Source organism: Corapipo altera, unplaced genomic scaffold (assembly GCF_003945725.1).
Source record: "Corapipo altera isolate COAL_440 unplaced genomic scaffold, ASM394572v1 77b, whole genome shotgun sequence".
Classification (NCBI taxonomy): domain Eukaryota; kingdom Metazoa; phylum Chordata; class Aves; order Passeriformes; family Pipridae; genus Corapipo; species Corapipo altera.
The window spans coordinates 4,131,619-4,145,585 of NW_020884933.1; the positions used below are offsets into that span (position 1 = coordinate 4,131,619).

The 13,967-nt window shown below is 49.5% G+C and overlaps 1 protein-coding gene across 1 annotated transcript in view; it reads right to left on the minus strand.

The window, feature by feature from the left end:
* The window catches only part of CUNH6orf106 (chromosome unknown C6orf106 homolog), a 28,369-nt gene that overhangs the window by 13,270 nt on the left and 1,132 nt on the right, over positions 1–13,967 (minus strand). The window contains exons 2-3 of the mRNA XM_027659648.1: positions 13,811–13,962; positions 2,568–2,722 (exon numbers count right to left, since the gene is read on the minus strand). Of these exons, the coding sequence (XP_027515449.1) occupies positions 2,568–2,722; positions 13,811–13,962 (307 nt within the window). The remainder of the gene's footprint in view (positions 1–2,567; positions 2,723–13,810; positions 13,963–13,967) is intronic.

The following is a 13,967-nucleotide window of genomic DNA, read 5'->3' on the forward strand; positions in this document are numbered from 1 at the left end:
CAGTTCCTGAGTGCAGGTACAGCCACCAAAGATAACAAGTGTTGGGGCAGACAGAAAGAAGAAGTGTTTCTGAGACTCATGAAAAATCAGTTTAGCAGAATTTTCTTTTGCTTCTTTCCCAGTCACATGACCTGACTAAGACAACAACTTTGAGAATATCTCCTGCTTGGTTGGGGTTGACAGAAATGGCCATGGAAAGCCTGAACCACCACAGAGCTTGGAACTGCTCCGTGTGGTCCAGGGTGAGCACAGCAGAGCCTGTTCTGACCTCAGGTTACCCCAAGGAGTATCCCTTGCAACAGCTTGCCTGCTAATTTAATCCCTGTGGATACTTCAGTGAAGACACGGTAGGGACTGGTTTTCTTGTCAAGCCCTTGTCTGTGGAATTCACAGCCTCTCAGGAAAGCAGGATGTGCATGAGTACAGCGGGATGTTCAGCATGAGGGAGGTACCAGCTGGAAAGGTGCTGAGAGAGGAGGGCTCTGAAAGAGGATCTGGGTGCCTGGCTGACCTCAGCCTGGGGTGTGGGGCACTTGAGCACGAAGTCTCATCTGCAGAGGTTGGCAGCCCAGCAACACAGTTTAGATTAAATAATTTATGTGATTTTTATCAGGTTTAATGGTTTTAGGCTTGCAAGGTGCCTGGAATGCTGCAACTGATAAGCCCTATAAAATGAAATTATGATTATGTCATTCTATTTCAGGACACTCTCAGGAGATGACAAATTGCAGTGAGTGTCCTGCAGAGCCAGCAGCAGCTGGAGGTAGAGTGTGGGGAGGAAGCCAGGTTGTTAAATCCTGCTGCCCTTTTCAGCAATGGTTCTACCACACAAACTGCTCTTTTGGCAGACAAGGCAGCACCGCCCTGCAGGTACCAGAGCAGGGCATTGGTTTTTAATGACACACGGGAGAACCAGCTGACACACCTCAAAGTGCCAATCTCTGAGCTCTGCCTGTCACTCTCGTCAGACCCAGAACACTCCAGTGACATATTCCTCAGGTATTCCGTGTGCTAGAGCTCAAGTCATGTAATCAAGGGCTCTTGGAGAGATGTTAAAAACCTTGGCACTGCTTCAGTTACCTGCCTAACAAGTAGATATTATCTGGAAGCATTACAGCCCTTTGATATTGTACCTTAATTAAACGGTAAAATGGTTTTCAAGTGCTGCAGTCCTCCCCACACTGCACAGCCACAGCCAGCAAGTGAAGCTGGGTTTCACTGAACGTGCCTGGGCAGTGTGGCTGCACTGAGCCCTGGCCTCCAGCACCACTGTTAGGGCACGGATGGACTGCCTGACAAGCTGGGCTTTAACCCACACAGAAGCCAAAACAAACGCTGGCCTCGCCTGGAACTCCCAAGCCAAGCTGAGTTCCTGCCCCTCATTTTAGAAGGCCCATGGATTTCAGAAGGTCAAACATTCCAAGAACAATGAAACATCACTTGAACTGAGATGTTAAGGTTGAATTTGCATGCAGGAAAGAGCACATCAGAGGGACAAGAAAGGGAGGAGTCTGAAGGGCCCAAGACAGGGGCACAGTCATAACACACAAATTGAGATACTAAGAGTGAAGAAACAAGACCTGCCACACTTACTAGATCTGTAAGACCTGTATTTGGGACAGTTATAAAAAAATTGCTGATTTTTCACAGTATTGGAGTTTAAGCAAGTTCCACATGTCACCCTTCCATTGTACTGTCAAACAGAAGGAGGCAGAAAAAGTAAACCGAAATATTAAACCCTTTCTCTAGAACACAGTCTCTACAAATCAGTGTTCTTAAACACCTCCATGTGTCCTGATGAAATACTCTTATATTTTTAGTGTGGTTTTAGTTTCTGTCATACTTGGATATTCTGTCCAAGCCTGTACAGCTCAAGTACTGCAGCTATTCCCAAGCAGAAATCCTGGGAGAGCTGAACCTGACTTGTGATGACTCCCAGTGTCAGGCCTCAGTGTGTGACCATTCTCCCTCACATAACTGCAAGCAGGGCAATTAAATTCAGGCACACATTTTAAATGTTTGTGCAACATCCTGTCAGTGCACTGCTTGAGGACAAGGGATTCCTTTGCATCCACGCATCTTGGTTTTCTCTCTGAGTGCATCCCAACAGATCAAGCACTGGGAATGCACTTTGCCCAGTCTCACTTCCTGGATCCCAGCCCCTGCTTTGACTTATTTTGAACTGGAATGTGGTCTCTCCAGCCCTGCATCCTCTTGGAACATGAAAAGGCAATTCTGCCAGAAATGTATTAAAAGCAAAGGAGAGCTGCCATATGACCTTGTGTCACTGCCTCGTTTGTCTGCAGGTTTCCTAGAGCGTGTTTGTGTGGTGGCAAGAGGAACAGGACTGATGGCCTGACAGAGCTGCACATCCCGCCACAAAATGTCTGTGCCAACCCAAGAAGAGAAACTTGCAGAGGTTGGCAGGACCTCCCTCAGGGACAGGGTGGCTCCAGCCCAGTGGGTGCACACGAGCCCCCTGCCTTGGGCCAGCATCCCCCTCCTGGACCCGCCACCCCACTCCCAGCACCCGCTGCACGGGGTCTGCTGCAGCCCAAAGGCCTCACCTGTGTTCTGTATCCTCCACGTCTTTGTAAACTGGGTATCGGGAGGGATGGACTCCCCTTCACCTATGGTGACATCTTCCACAAAGGACATCGAGGGGACATTGATATTTGGACTCTCGAAATCATAGTAGGCTCCGATGGCAGCTTGTAGATTCCTAAAAGGGAAAAAAGCACATTACAACCTGAAGTACAGGCGGGTCAGGCCCTCTGCACAGGTGCACATGTGTCATCCTGAACACTTCAGCAAAAATACCCAGACTATAATAGCTCTGCTGCTCGTGTGTTTTTCAGACCTTTGATCTCTACCACATAAGGATTCTGTAGTCCAAGATAACAGAGCTCAAAATACAGCATTCTTCCTTGCTAGGGATACTGGTTTAGACCACTTTTCTACTCAGCTTCTATTTTCACTGGAAATCTTGGAGACCTCTACCCCATCAGCTCTTTTTGAAGCTTGTTGAACAGTTCAGGAGGCACCGAGAGGAGAGATATGGAAGCAAACACAGGGCAGTTTCTTCCCACCAGCCTTGTTTCCTGAGCTAATTTCCAAAGTGCCAAACATCTCACTTTATTTTGGTACAGAAGGTCCAAAAGGAGCACAAGAGAAACAAAACACACAGAATGCTCTTCTGATAACTCTCAAGGCCAAAGAGCACGGGTAGCTACAGATAATAACTCCGGCCCTGCTGCTTTTGAAACACACCACCAGGTAGGAACTATTTACTCATCATTAAAGTGCCTGCTCAGCTCTGGATAGTCACAACTCACAGGAACTTATAAACCACCTGAGTCAAAAGTTCCCACTGAATAAAGACAAACGACAGTGCAAGCCTGTGATATATTAAGGACATTCAAAAAGCTACAAATGTTATTGATTCCTGAGCTGTGGTGTAGCTGCAACCCACGATAATTAACGTGAGAAGAGGAACAGTCAGGCAGGAAGAGGATTCATGAGCCTTAGCTCAGTTCCACGATATACTATTAAGTTATTACGTAAGTGTTTGGCAAGTCATGTAATTCCTCTGTTTATGCATGTCTGAGAGGTTGTGGCCCTAATTTACATGTTGTGAGTGGGTGCTGTGAGAATGGAGTTGATTAAAATCTCCCCAAACGCAACGGGCACAACAACTGCTTTTTATTCATGATTACAGAAATCTGTGTTGCTTTTTTGAGCAGGATAGAAAAAAAAACAAACCCCAAACCTTCAGGAACTGAGAACCACCACCTAAACCAAAGCCCTGCAGAAGCTGCACTGTGTGGGCACAGTGACATATTGAGGGTCTGTACTGCAGTGGAGCATCATGTGTCTGAGCCAGAAAGCCAAGGTGAAAGCAAGAGAAACATTTGCAGCATGACCCTGAGCAAGAGCAAACACAGGGCTTGTGGGGCTGCTTGCCAGCTGGAAAGAGGCTTCAAACAGTGAGTGAAGCAAACTGCCTCCTGTTCAATTCCTACACTGTTCATGGGAAAAACATTCAAATTGGACATTCTGGATAAAATCCCAACTGCATGGGAGCAGTGTCACTGCTTTCTCCTCCCAGAAAACTCAGGGGAGCTGAAGTGCAGCAGCTGATTGCATTGGAGCTGGGGTCAGAAGGGCAGAGCCTTGGTGGGGGCACTGGGAGAGGACCCAAAGAGCCCCACAGTTTGGCAACCAAACCATCACAGTGCCAGCAGACAATTGCTGTGTGAGACACTGGAGTTCCTGTCATCCTGCTAAGGAGGCATGGGAGGAACATCCTGCACAACATGGCCCAGGGATCGATCAGCAATTCAGCAGCCCCAGCCCCACAGCCAGACCTTTGCCACCCCCAGAGTGGACTTTGGTCTGACACGAGAGCCACCAGGTCCCACTGCCATGGCCAGAACCCTGGATTCCAGACAGAAACCATTATTCAGCCTGAGGCGTTTTCTACTTAGGAGTGTCAGGGCTCTATTTAATCCCGCCAGCTCAGTCAAATGCTGCAGGAAGGGGCCATGTCACATTAGCCAGTAAACAGAGACAAATGCTCAGTTTTACGTCACCAACCGCCTGTTGCTTATACACTGCACAAGATTTACATAACTCACACCAGGGCTGTGCCAAGAGACTCCTGCTCGCTCACCCAGCTAACACCATGAGCTGGAGCTTAGTTTGCACTAGGATTTCTTCCTGTAGTACAGCAATCCAAGGCAAAAGGTATTGTAGGAGCTACAAAAGACAGCAACACAGCTCTTTCACTTCCTAATCCAGTACTACATAACTGCATTTTCAGACATACCACAACATCTTGTGAGTGATGATTCTGGAATCAGTTGTACTGAGGTTTTATTGACACTGAGAGGAAAAAAAAAAAATCTCTGAGGGGCAGATTTCTACTGCAGTTCTGTGTGAGGCAGCCTCACTGTGTTTGTTTGCTTGGCTGCAAACAGGCTTCAGAAGGTAGTGGGCTATTTGTGCACACAGGCCCGGGGCCAGCGCTCCCCTCCCGAGGTCATATTTCAGTGCTCTTTGCCATTGGGAAACAACAACACTCGTCTGCAGCATCGAGTTAAAAACTAACTAAAGAACAACACAAGCTGAAAAACAGATTTGCCACCATTTGTGATCAGATATTCCCAAACCCACCTCCCCACTCCCACCGTGTGATCTGTGAGGTGGGGGCTGTTTAGGGTGAGCCGTTCTGCGTGTGCAGATGTCTCTTGGACTCCCCACTAGAGAACTACAAAGAAGCTTCCAGAAACTGAAGAGAAATTCACAGTGGCAAAAGCCAAAGTCAGGATGACAAAGCAAATCTGCCTTGAGTTCAGTTCATTGACACAGACAGCCCCGGGAGATAGGGATGGAGCTCTGTGCCAGAGGTGCCCCCAGCTCGGCCATGTTCCTGCTCACACAACGCTGCCCAGAGACAGAGCTCCCCCTGCTCCCCTGCCCCGAGCCCCCAGGATCAGCGGGAGGGCAGTGCTCTGGGGCAGATGCCATTTGCAGAGGTGAATCCTGCAGCCTGGTTCTGTGCAGGTGGCAGAGCCCCAGCAGCACACTGTGCCACGGCATCAGTGGAGCTCACAACCAAATGCCACCCTAATGACAGAGATGGCTTAAGGGCAGACACACTTAAGGCCCTGAAACTTGTCTATTCTTTAAAATACATGTAATTTTTATTTTAATTTACCCTTGTGCCCAGCTGTAACTGCACAGTCTCAACTGCAGGGCCAGGCAGGAGCAGTCAGCCCTCGGCAGGACGGGTTATCAGCTAAAGGCTTCTGCTCACACAGCCCTGCCTGCTTGATTTTACTCCTCCTCAGTGGAGCACTCACCACACTACTTACTCCCCTTCTGCTCTCTGCCAAAGGAGATAAATTACTATTATAAACCAAACAACTCTGCAAATGTAGTCAGTTTAATTGACATGACTGAGCTCTTCTAATTACAGGGGTGGCCACACAGCTCTTTCTTAACAGGGCCCTCCAGGTCCCAGGCCCTCCTTGCGTTCCCAAAATTAAGCAATTTTTCCATTTTTAGAGCAGTCCCAGGCCACAGCAGTGTGTAGCCCTGCCACACTTACAGAGCAGGTCTGACAGGATCCAGGCCCTAACTCCTGGGTAAAGCCTCCAGTCACAAGTCACCCCAGTGAGCAGGTGAGCCCAGGAATCAGCACCATGCTCAATTTTAGTCCTAAGAGTGAGACTCCAAAAAGAGAGAGGGGAGGAGGCAGCAAATACAGGTTACAGCTCCACATCACCTAAATCCACTCTACCTCTACTCCTTCCTCTCCAAGGGCATCCCATGACTCTTAGGTGTCAAACACTTTTCCCACACAACACCAAAGTGTTGCACAACTGATTCCTTTTCGGATCAGTTCTTTTGCTCTGCTGCTTCGTTTCAAGCCTCAGGAGCTAAATGACAATAGTCAAGTTAAAAACCTTCTCTGCTAATAGCTCTGGAGATGTCCCTTAACAACTCTTAAGTGTTAGCAAAGAGGTGGCTCATCTTGAGCCCTGCTTTCCCTTCCCTGTTTTTTTTCCAGGCAGCCTTTTGTTATGTTAAACCAATATATTTAGGCATTAATTACTCCCAATTAACCAGGTCACCACGGCAGTATTCAAAAATAAAAGAAACTCTTCCAAATCAGTTCACAAACTCGAGGCCTCCTTACACAGCCTCACTGTCCTACAAACAACCACCAGCATACGGGTAAGTGGAAATGGTTTTTTAATTAATTGAATCAGAGTTTTTCCAGGAGAATGAAGAAACTGAAGCACCAAGGCTGCTGCAGCCTCATGAAAAGCACAGCTCGTGCCCAGTACCCTCCTGCTCCCCAGAACACAGAGACTTCTTCCAGCATCAAGAAGTTCAGCAGCTCAGAAAAAGAGCTGTACAACCAGGTCCTCCAAACACAGAAGACAAGGGACAGGAGAACTTGAACTATAAATGTTACAGGAATCTGCACATTTTCATTTACTATCAACTTCTTTGATGAAAGAGCCAAAGATATGCCTATTTTTAAGAAACAGATTTGGGGGGTGTAAAAATTCAAATCAAATCGCAGTTAAAGCTCAAAATCCAGCTTGCAAATTTCCCTCTTTGTGGCTCCTGCCCATGCCCAGAGCACCCACCAGCTCCCAGGGAATGCTGCAGGGCTCCGGTTCTGCGGAGCTGTCAGAACACAACTGTGGCACCGAGGGCTCCTTCCATGTGCAACTGCAGACGGGGCAGCCCTTGGATCACACCCATCCAGCCAGCAGAGGACATTTCTGAGGTCGTGGAGAAGCACCGTGGCACACAGACACTGAGGAAGGTGCCAAGGGACACATCTGTCCCTGCGGAGGGAGGGAGGAGCCAGGCAGGTGCCTGGGAGGTGTGTTCCCTGCAGGTCTCTCCTGCAGTGTTGTGTCACCAGCAAGGCAGCTCAGGTGGTACCTCCTGGAAACAGGCAATGCAGACACCGAGCAGGGCTAAACATCAGAGTAAAACCTCCAGCACAGAACACACGAGGGAGGACACCTCGGACTCCTTCTGTAACTCAAGTCTCATCCTTCATAGGCCTTTCCTCGCTCTCCAAATGCACCCTGTAACCAGGCACCACAGCACCCCAGCAGGTGTCCATTGTTAAAAAACAAAAAGAAATAGTGCAGCAGATGGATAATTTCTTACTCCTCAATAATGGAACATCTCTACATGAAACAAGGGGTGAAGACTAAAAATGCATGTGGAGGTCATGCAAGTGAGGCAAACCTCAGTACACTCCTTTTGCCTCCGAGTTTCCGCTCTCCCAGTTGGATGTTATTCAGCCCAGCTCTCAGGGAACTGGGGGATTGCTGACACTCCAGGCTGGGACATTCTCACATGAAGCCACAGAAAAGCATGTAATTGTCTTAGTTGAAAGCAGCAGTTCCAAATACAAGTGGGGTGTTCCAGGAAGAAAACAGAAACCTGTGGTGACAGAAGCCATCCCATGCTCTGCAGGGGCAGCACAAGGAGAGAAACTGAGCACCCACAGTGTCCTCAGAGCACCCACAGCACCAAAGGAAATCACTGTCCTCAAGCAGTTTTGGTGTGCACACAAACACCCAGAGCAGCTGCTGAAACCTTCCCAGGATACCTGCCCAGGGCTGAGTACAGTGCCTCACCTGGGCATGGCCCCCAGGACCTGGGCACGGCCCCTCGCCCAGCAGCAGCACCATAACCATGGCACTACAAGCTCGAGCCCACAGAGCCATCCCCAGCAGCTGAGCCCTCCCAAAGCAGGTGGTCACAGCAGCTCTAAGTGTGGGTAAAATATCCTGAGAATGTCCCAGCAGGAGCTGCCACTGAAAACAGGCAACAACTCTTCCCAGTGGAAAGTCAGCAAGGGCTGCCAGTCCACAGGAGATTCTGTAACTGCCAATTCCTCAGTACAAACTATGTCACCAATCTATAATTGTCTGCAGGAAACTAAAGGGGGATTAAACTGCAGAAACTGTCTGAGAACAAGTTGGGGCATGTAAGGCAGAATTCAGCTGGACCAAAATTATATTGTACCCACTTCCTACTGCTACAGTTGCCTCCTTATGCTTCCATGCCACAGGCACCCAATTTTTAAATGTTTTGTACATTGGAGCACAATTATTGTAAGTTCCACAGTTAAAGATACAATTTCTTTAAAGTCTAGATTTCATTCAAAATAATCAGGTCAAACACATGAGTTATTCTGGAGAAAAGAGGTGTGGGTTTAGTTGTTTTTTTTTTTCTACACACTAGATAAAAGCTTCCAAGAAAATATTTTTAAATTGTTTAATTCTGTAATGTTGTTATTTTTAGTAGCATCAGGAGACAGCTGTGGACAGAGAGAGGCACCAGTCTGTGATGGTTCTCATGCACTAAGATACACCCACAACGTTTCAAGTGAGCCACAACAGATCAAACAGTGTAAAAACCCCTTTTCCCTCCCCAGCCCGAGGGTGTAAATGACCCGTGCAGGGCTCCCAGACTGTCCTGACATCCTGGTGACTGCCCATCAGGAACCACCAGACCTGCTGCTAGGGTGTCCCTTCTGCCTGTGAGGACAGCGGGTCCCCCACTGGGTTAGAGCAAGAAAGACATCGAGTTTAAATCCTCAGCTTCTCTTCCCTACTGAAGCTTATCAAAACCCAATCGATGTTTTGAACCCAGTGCCTCCCTCTTGTCACCAGACTCGCTCCAGCTGGTCACCACCTACAAACATTAACCCGACCAGAGTCACACTAGGATTGCTCAAAAAACACCCTGTGTCCTGAGTCACAGCACAACGGGGACTCTGCTCTCTATCACCTGATAAGGATGATGGGAAGCAAAGACCAGGAGCTGCTGTCACTGCCCCACCAACACTGAGTGAGGACTGAACAACCACAGTCATTCCCAGGGAAGGGGGAGGATTGACTCGGAAGATTAGGTCTCATTTCCTGCCTCTTCCACCACACGAGGATTCCCCACTGCCCTCTCAACAGGGAGAGGGCACCTTAATTAGAGTCTCGGAGGGCACCTGAACACTGGGTTCTGCAAACACCTGAGGATACAAATCAGGAGCAGGAGTGTTGGTGTTACTGTGAGAAACACATCCCACCTGAGAGAATCCTCTTGACTGGGTCTGTTCTGTTAAATTCTAACGTCCTGATGTTTTACTTGAACAGACTCCAGGTATTTCTCTGAGTAGCACTACTATCAGGTGTAAAGAGACAAGCTTTCACACACAGACCTCAGCTGTACTGAAAGCACGAGCCCATTATCTTTGCTGGAACTCAAAAATCTAACACACTAAGCCATGGGAAAATTAATTAAAACCAACCCCTATTAGCTAAACCATGTCTTTAGACTCCCAGTCGAGTTGCCCACCTGGGCAGTACAGGTGTTCCAGTGGATATAAAGAATTTGAACAGCCCACCTGCAGGGATGGAAACGGGCATCTCTAAGGCAATTGGAGTTCTGTTAAAAGCCAACACCTGCTCTCCAAAGCCAGTAAAAGGCACAGAGGTGCTAGATCTTTCTCCTTGCCACGCTGGACAACCCCAGATTTCTGAGGTAAGAACTGCTGTCCCCAACTCTGCTCCCTCACTCGCACACACTGAACTGCCCCACACCCGACACCAGAGAGAACGAGGTTTGACTGCAGATTTCTGCAGTATTTTCAGAAATGAACTTATAAATATCTCCATGCAAAACATCACCTTGGGAGTACTAGTTAAACCATAGCTACAAATTCTCCTAAACAGATGAAAAAAAAAATAAGGACCTCTAGCAGAGATCTGACAACCTTAAAAATAATAACCTTAAACAGACCTTTTTATCCAAAAGCTGGATCCAAAAGAGTTTGCAACAGTAAATCTTCCCCCCACACACAATGGAAACCATCATTATCTGACACACATCAATTAAATATCACACCTACTAGACTCATAAAAATTCAGCTTTCTAAACAAAAGCTAAAAAGAGAATGTAAAGAAATATTACATGTAATTACTGATATATATATATATATTCTTCCAAACTAGGAATCCCTCACCCAACTGCACTGAAATATGGATTTTAAATCCACCACCACCAGCTACTTCAAACTAATACACTTTCTCACAGAACTAAAGAAGCTCCAAGCCTCTCACCCTTAAAGCTGACACACTCTCCAATTAAAAGAAAATCATTCCTTTTTATTGCCCCAGTACAATTTCCACACTAACTTTAGAGAAATCCAATGACTTTTATGGGGTTCCAGGAGCTCCCCGTGCAGGTGGGCTGAGACTGGAGGGGTTCAAACCCACTCCTGCCCATCTCACACATCCCTGTGGAGCTGCAGGCAACATGTGGGACTTCACTGCACCACAAAAATCCCTCCCACGAGCCCCTCCACTCCCAGCTGTGGCACAGCCCAACATCTGGAGGGGAGGGAGCAGAGCCAAGCACACCAGGTAACCCAGGGGATCTGATCCTGGATGCAATGGCAGCAAAACGCCCTCCCGACTTCACTGCCTGGAGTTTCCTCCAGAGGAAGAAACGTTTTGGTGCCACAACAGTTCACTTTTGGTTTTAGGCTGAAAGCGAAAGCTCAGCCTCTCCCTCGGCAGCCTCACAGCTCAGAATAGAAAACAAATAAATAAAGGGTAAAGTGGGATGGTATGTGCTGCCCTTGGGGAACCTATAGCTGGCTCTGGGGAAGGCAAAGTCAAATTTGTGCAGCAGCAAGGCAAGAAGTCAGCACAGCCCATAGACAGAAGCCAGCTCCACAGAGGCAGAACTCTAGGAAGGTGTTTAATAAACACCAGGGAAGAGACAAAGGGTTTAACCTGTATTTCTTGCAGATCAAGGAACAGCCTCAGAAACTTCAGATGCATATGCTCCACCTGAAGCATTTCTGCAGCATTTAACAAAACCAGCTGGCAGTTCCTTAGCACTGCCCAAGCCTGCCAGAATCCCAAAGGGGCATTGGGCAATTCCTGGGAACTGGAGGAGTGGGCACAGACCTTTAGAGGCTGCTTACAGGTATCTGTACTCCTCCCCAGTCAGCCACTAATCTTCCCCCAGATTGGCCAAACAAGCTATTTAAAAATACTTCCTCTGTTCCAGCAGAACTGCAAATTCACTGTAAATCCACTGACCACAATTACTAACGATGCTGTTGGAAATGGTCTTTCAAAGCACATTAACCTCTGTTCACTACAGTGTGTGGAAGGCACAAACCAGGGAAGGAATTGCAGGTCTGGAGACGACATTTATTGCCAAAGGGCAGCTTTCACACCTGGGAAGAAGTTCCAGTGAAATTATTTATGTCTTTGTTAATTAACTCACACATGGACGTTGTTACACAGAACCCAGTCTGCCCAGTGTGTGCACTTGTCACCTCCACCATCCCTCCCCATCTCCTGCAGGTGAACATCAATCCTGATGCAGAAGGAAGGGACTGTCCCTGCAGGAACACACCATGCCTTTAACACAGGGAAAAGTGACCCGACAGTCTCACCCAGACAAATCATTTGCAGGACAGCCCGATGCCAGAAGGCTCTGACCCCAGCTCCAGGCCACACGAGGCAAACCTGGCTGGCCATGCCCGAACCACCTGGGCAGTGTGGACTGCACAGGGCCCTCAACAGCACGGGAGAGGAGCTTCCAGAACAGGGCCACGTGTGCCGAGCACACCGTGTGTGCTGAGGGAGAGCAGGGTGAGCGCGGGGTCAGCCCCGCGGGGCAGGGACAGACCCCGGGCAGGACTGCAAACAGCGGCACAGGAACGGCACCAACCCGGGGGGAGCAGCCCCTGCCAGCCCCCCTGCCCGTGCTGGGAACGGGCACGGTACCCCCAGGGGCGCTGAGCCCCCCAGAGCAGTCCCAGCACACGCAGCCCACCAACCCCACAGGCTGCCTGGGCACACACCCTGTGCACACACACATCCATCCACAAGGCTGATCAACTAACACTTCAGGAAAAATGGGAAAACTTATGTTTTCAGAACCAAACCAGCCACCGGAGTTGGGAAATTAAAGCTATTTTAATCACTTTAGACCTTCTTCAACCGTAACTAAAAGTCTGAAAAAGCCCTTGTTTTTGAGGTTGGTTTTGAAATGCTGTTATTCAAACACAGATTCAATACTCCCAATGAGAAAGAGCTGCTTCAACACAAACCAGGAACACTCTGGCTACACACAGCAACTCCACGAGTAACTTCCAGGTTCAGCTCTGCTCCCCCCGGGAAACTCAGAGAAAACCCCAGGACCACACTGCAGGGTCAGTTTTAGTCATATCACCAACAAAGAAAGAAGTGGGAAAGCATCTTCTGCTGGGAAACAACCACTTCTCCGGAGCAAACGCCTGAACTCCACAAGACCCTTCTGTCACGTTGTGTCAGCTCATAAAACACAAGGAATTACTCGCTATTTCCCTACTCCCCCACTACAGATTTGCCACTATAACTCAATATAGAACCAGAGGAGGAGGGAAGGACAAAAGCAAGGAACTGACAAAGTTGTCTTATCACTGTTTATAAGCTCAACGATTCCACACAAGTTTTCTCCCAACTGTTGATATCCAGACCTATCCCTGGATTTCAGGTTTCAAGGCTGAGGTTTCTGGGTTTGATGTTCCACCTCGAAGAAAAGGACACTGGAGACGGGCTGAGAGGGGCTAGTGCTCATAACGAGCCAAACCCCCCAAACCCACACGGCAGCAGCTCCACAACACTTTGGCAGTCAGTGGGCTCACTGCACGAGAACACTCCTGGTTTCTGTTTTTCACCATTATATTGAGGACTTCTCATGTTTTTCTGGAGCCCCATCTTCCCTGACAACCTGCGCCTGCTTTTCCCCTTGGCAGTGACACGGAGCCTTTATGAAGCCAAACACACCGAAAGTCAGCGGGTTCCGAGGCCCTCAGCCCGCAGCAGACGCCGAGTTTTCCCCGCACCCCCGGTGACTTCCACCCGTGCACGGCGGCCGCTCCCAGGCCCCCCGAGCGCCTTCCAGCCGCAACTCCCCCTCCCCTGAGGCCGGGCCCCGGCCGCGGCCCCCCCGTCACACGGCCCGTAGGTCGGTCCGCCACCCTCGAGCAGCCCCGCGGTCCTCGGACGGGCGAACGGGCACGGCCGCACTCCGAGCGGGGCCGGGGGTCAGCGCCGCCAGCCACGGCTCGTCCCGCTCCCCCCCGGGCCCGGCACAAACACCGCCCGTGCCCGCGGGCCCCGGGCCGGGGGAACGTGTCCGCAGCCCCTCGGCCCCGGAGCCCCCCGGGCCCCGCACCCGCCCCGCCCGCGGCCCCGGCCCGCACCAGTTGGTCATGTCGAGGAAGAAGGCGCAGCCGGCGGGGCTGAGCTGGAAGCCGAGCAGGCGCTGGAACTCGCCGATGAGCACGTCCTTGTCGGTGGTGCCGAGGCAGCTGAACTTCTGCATGAGCTCAGCGTCCAGGTCCACGTCCATGCCCTCCA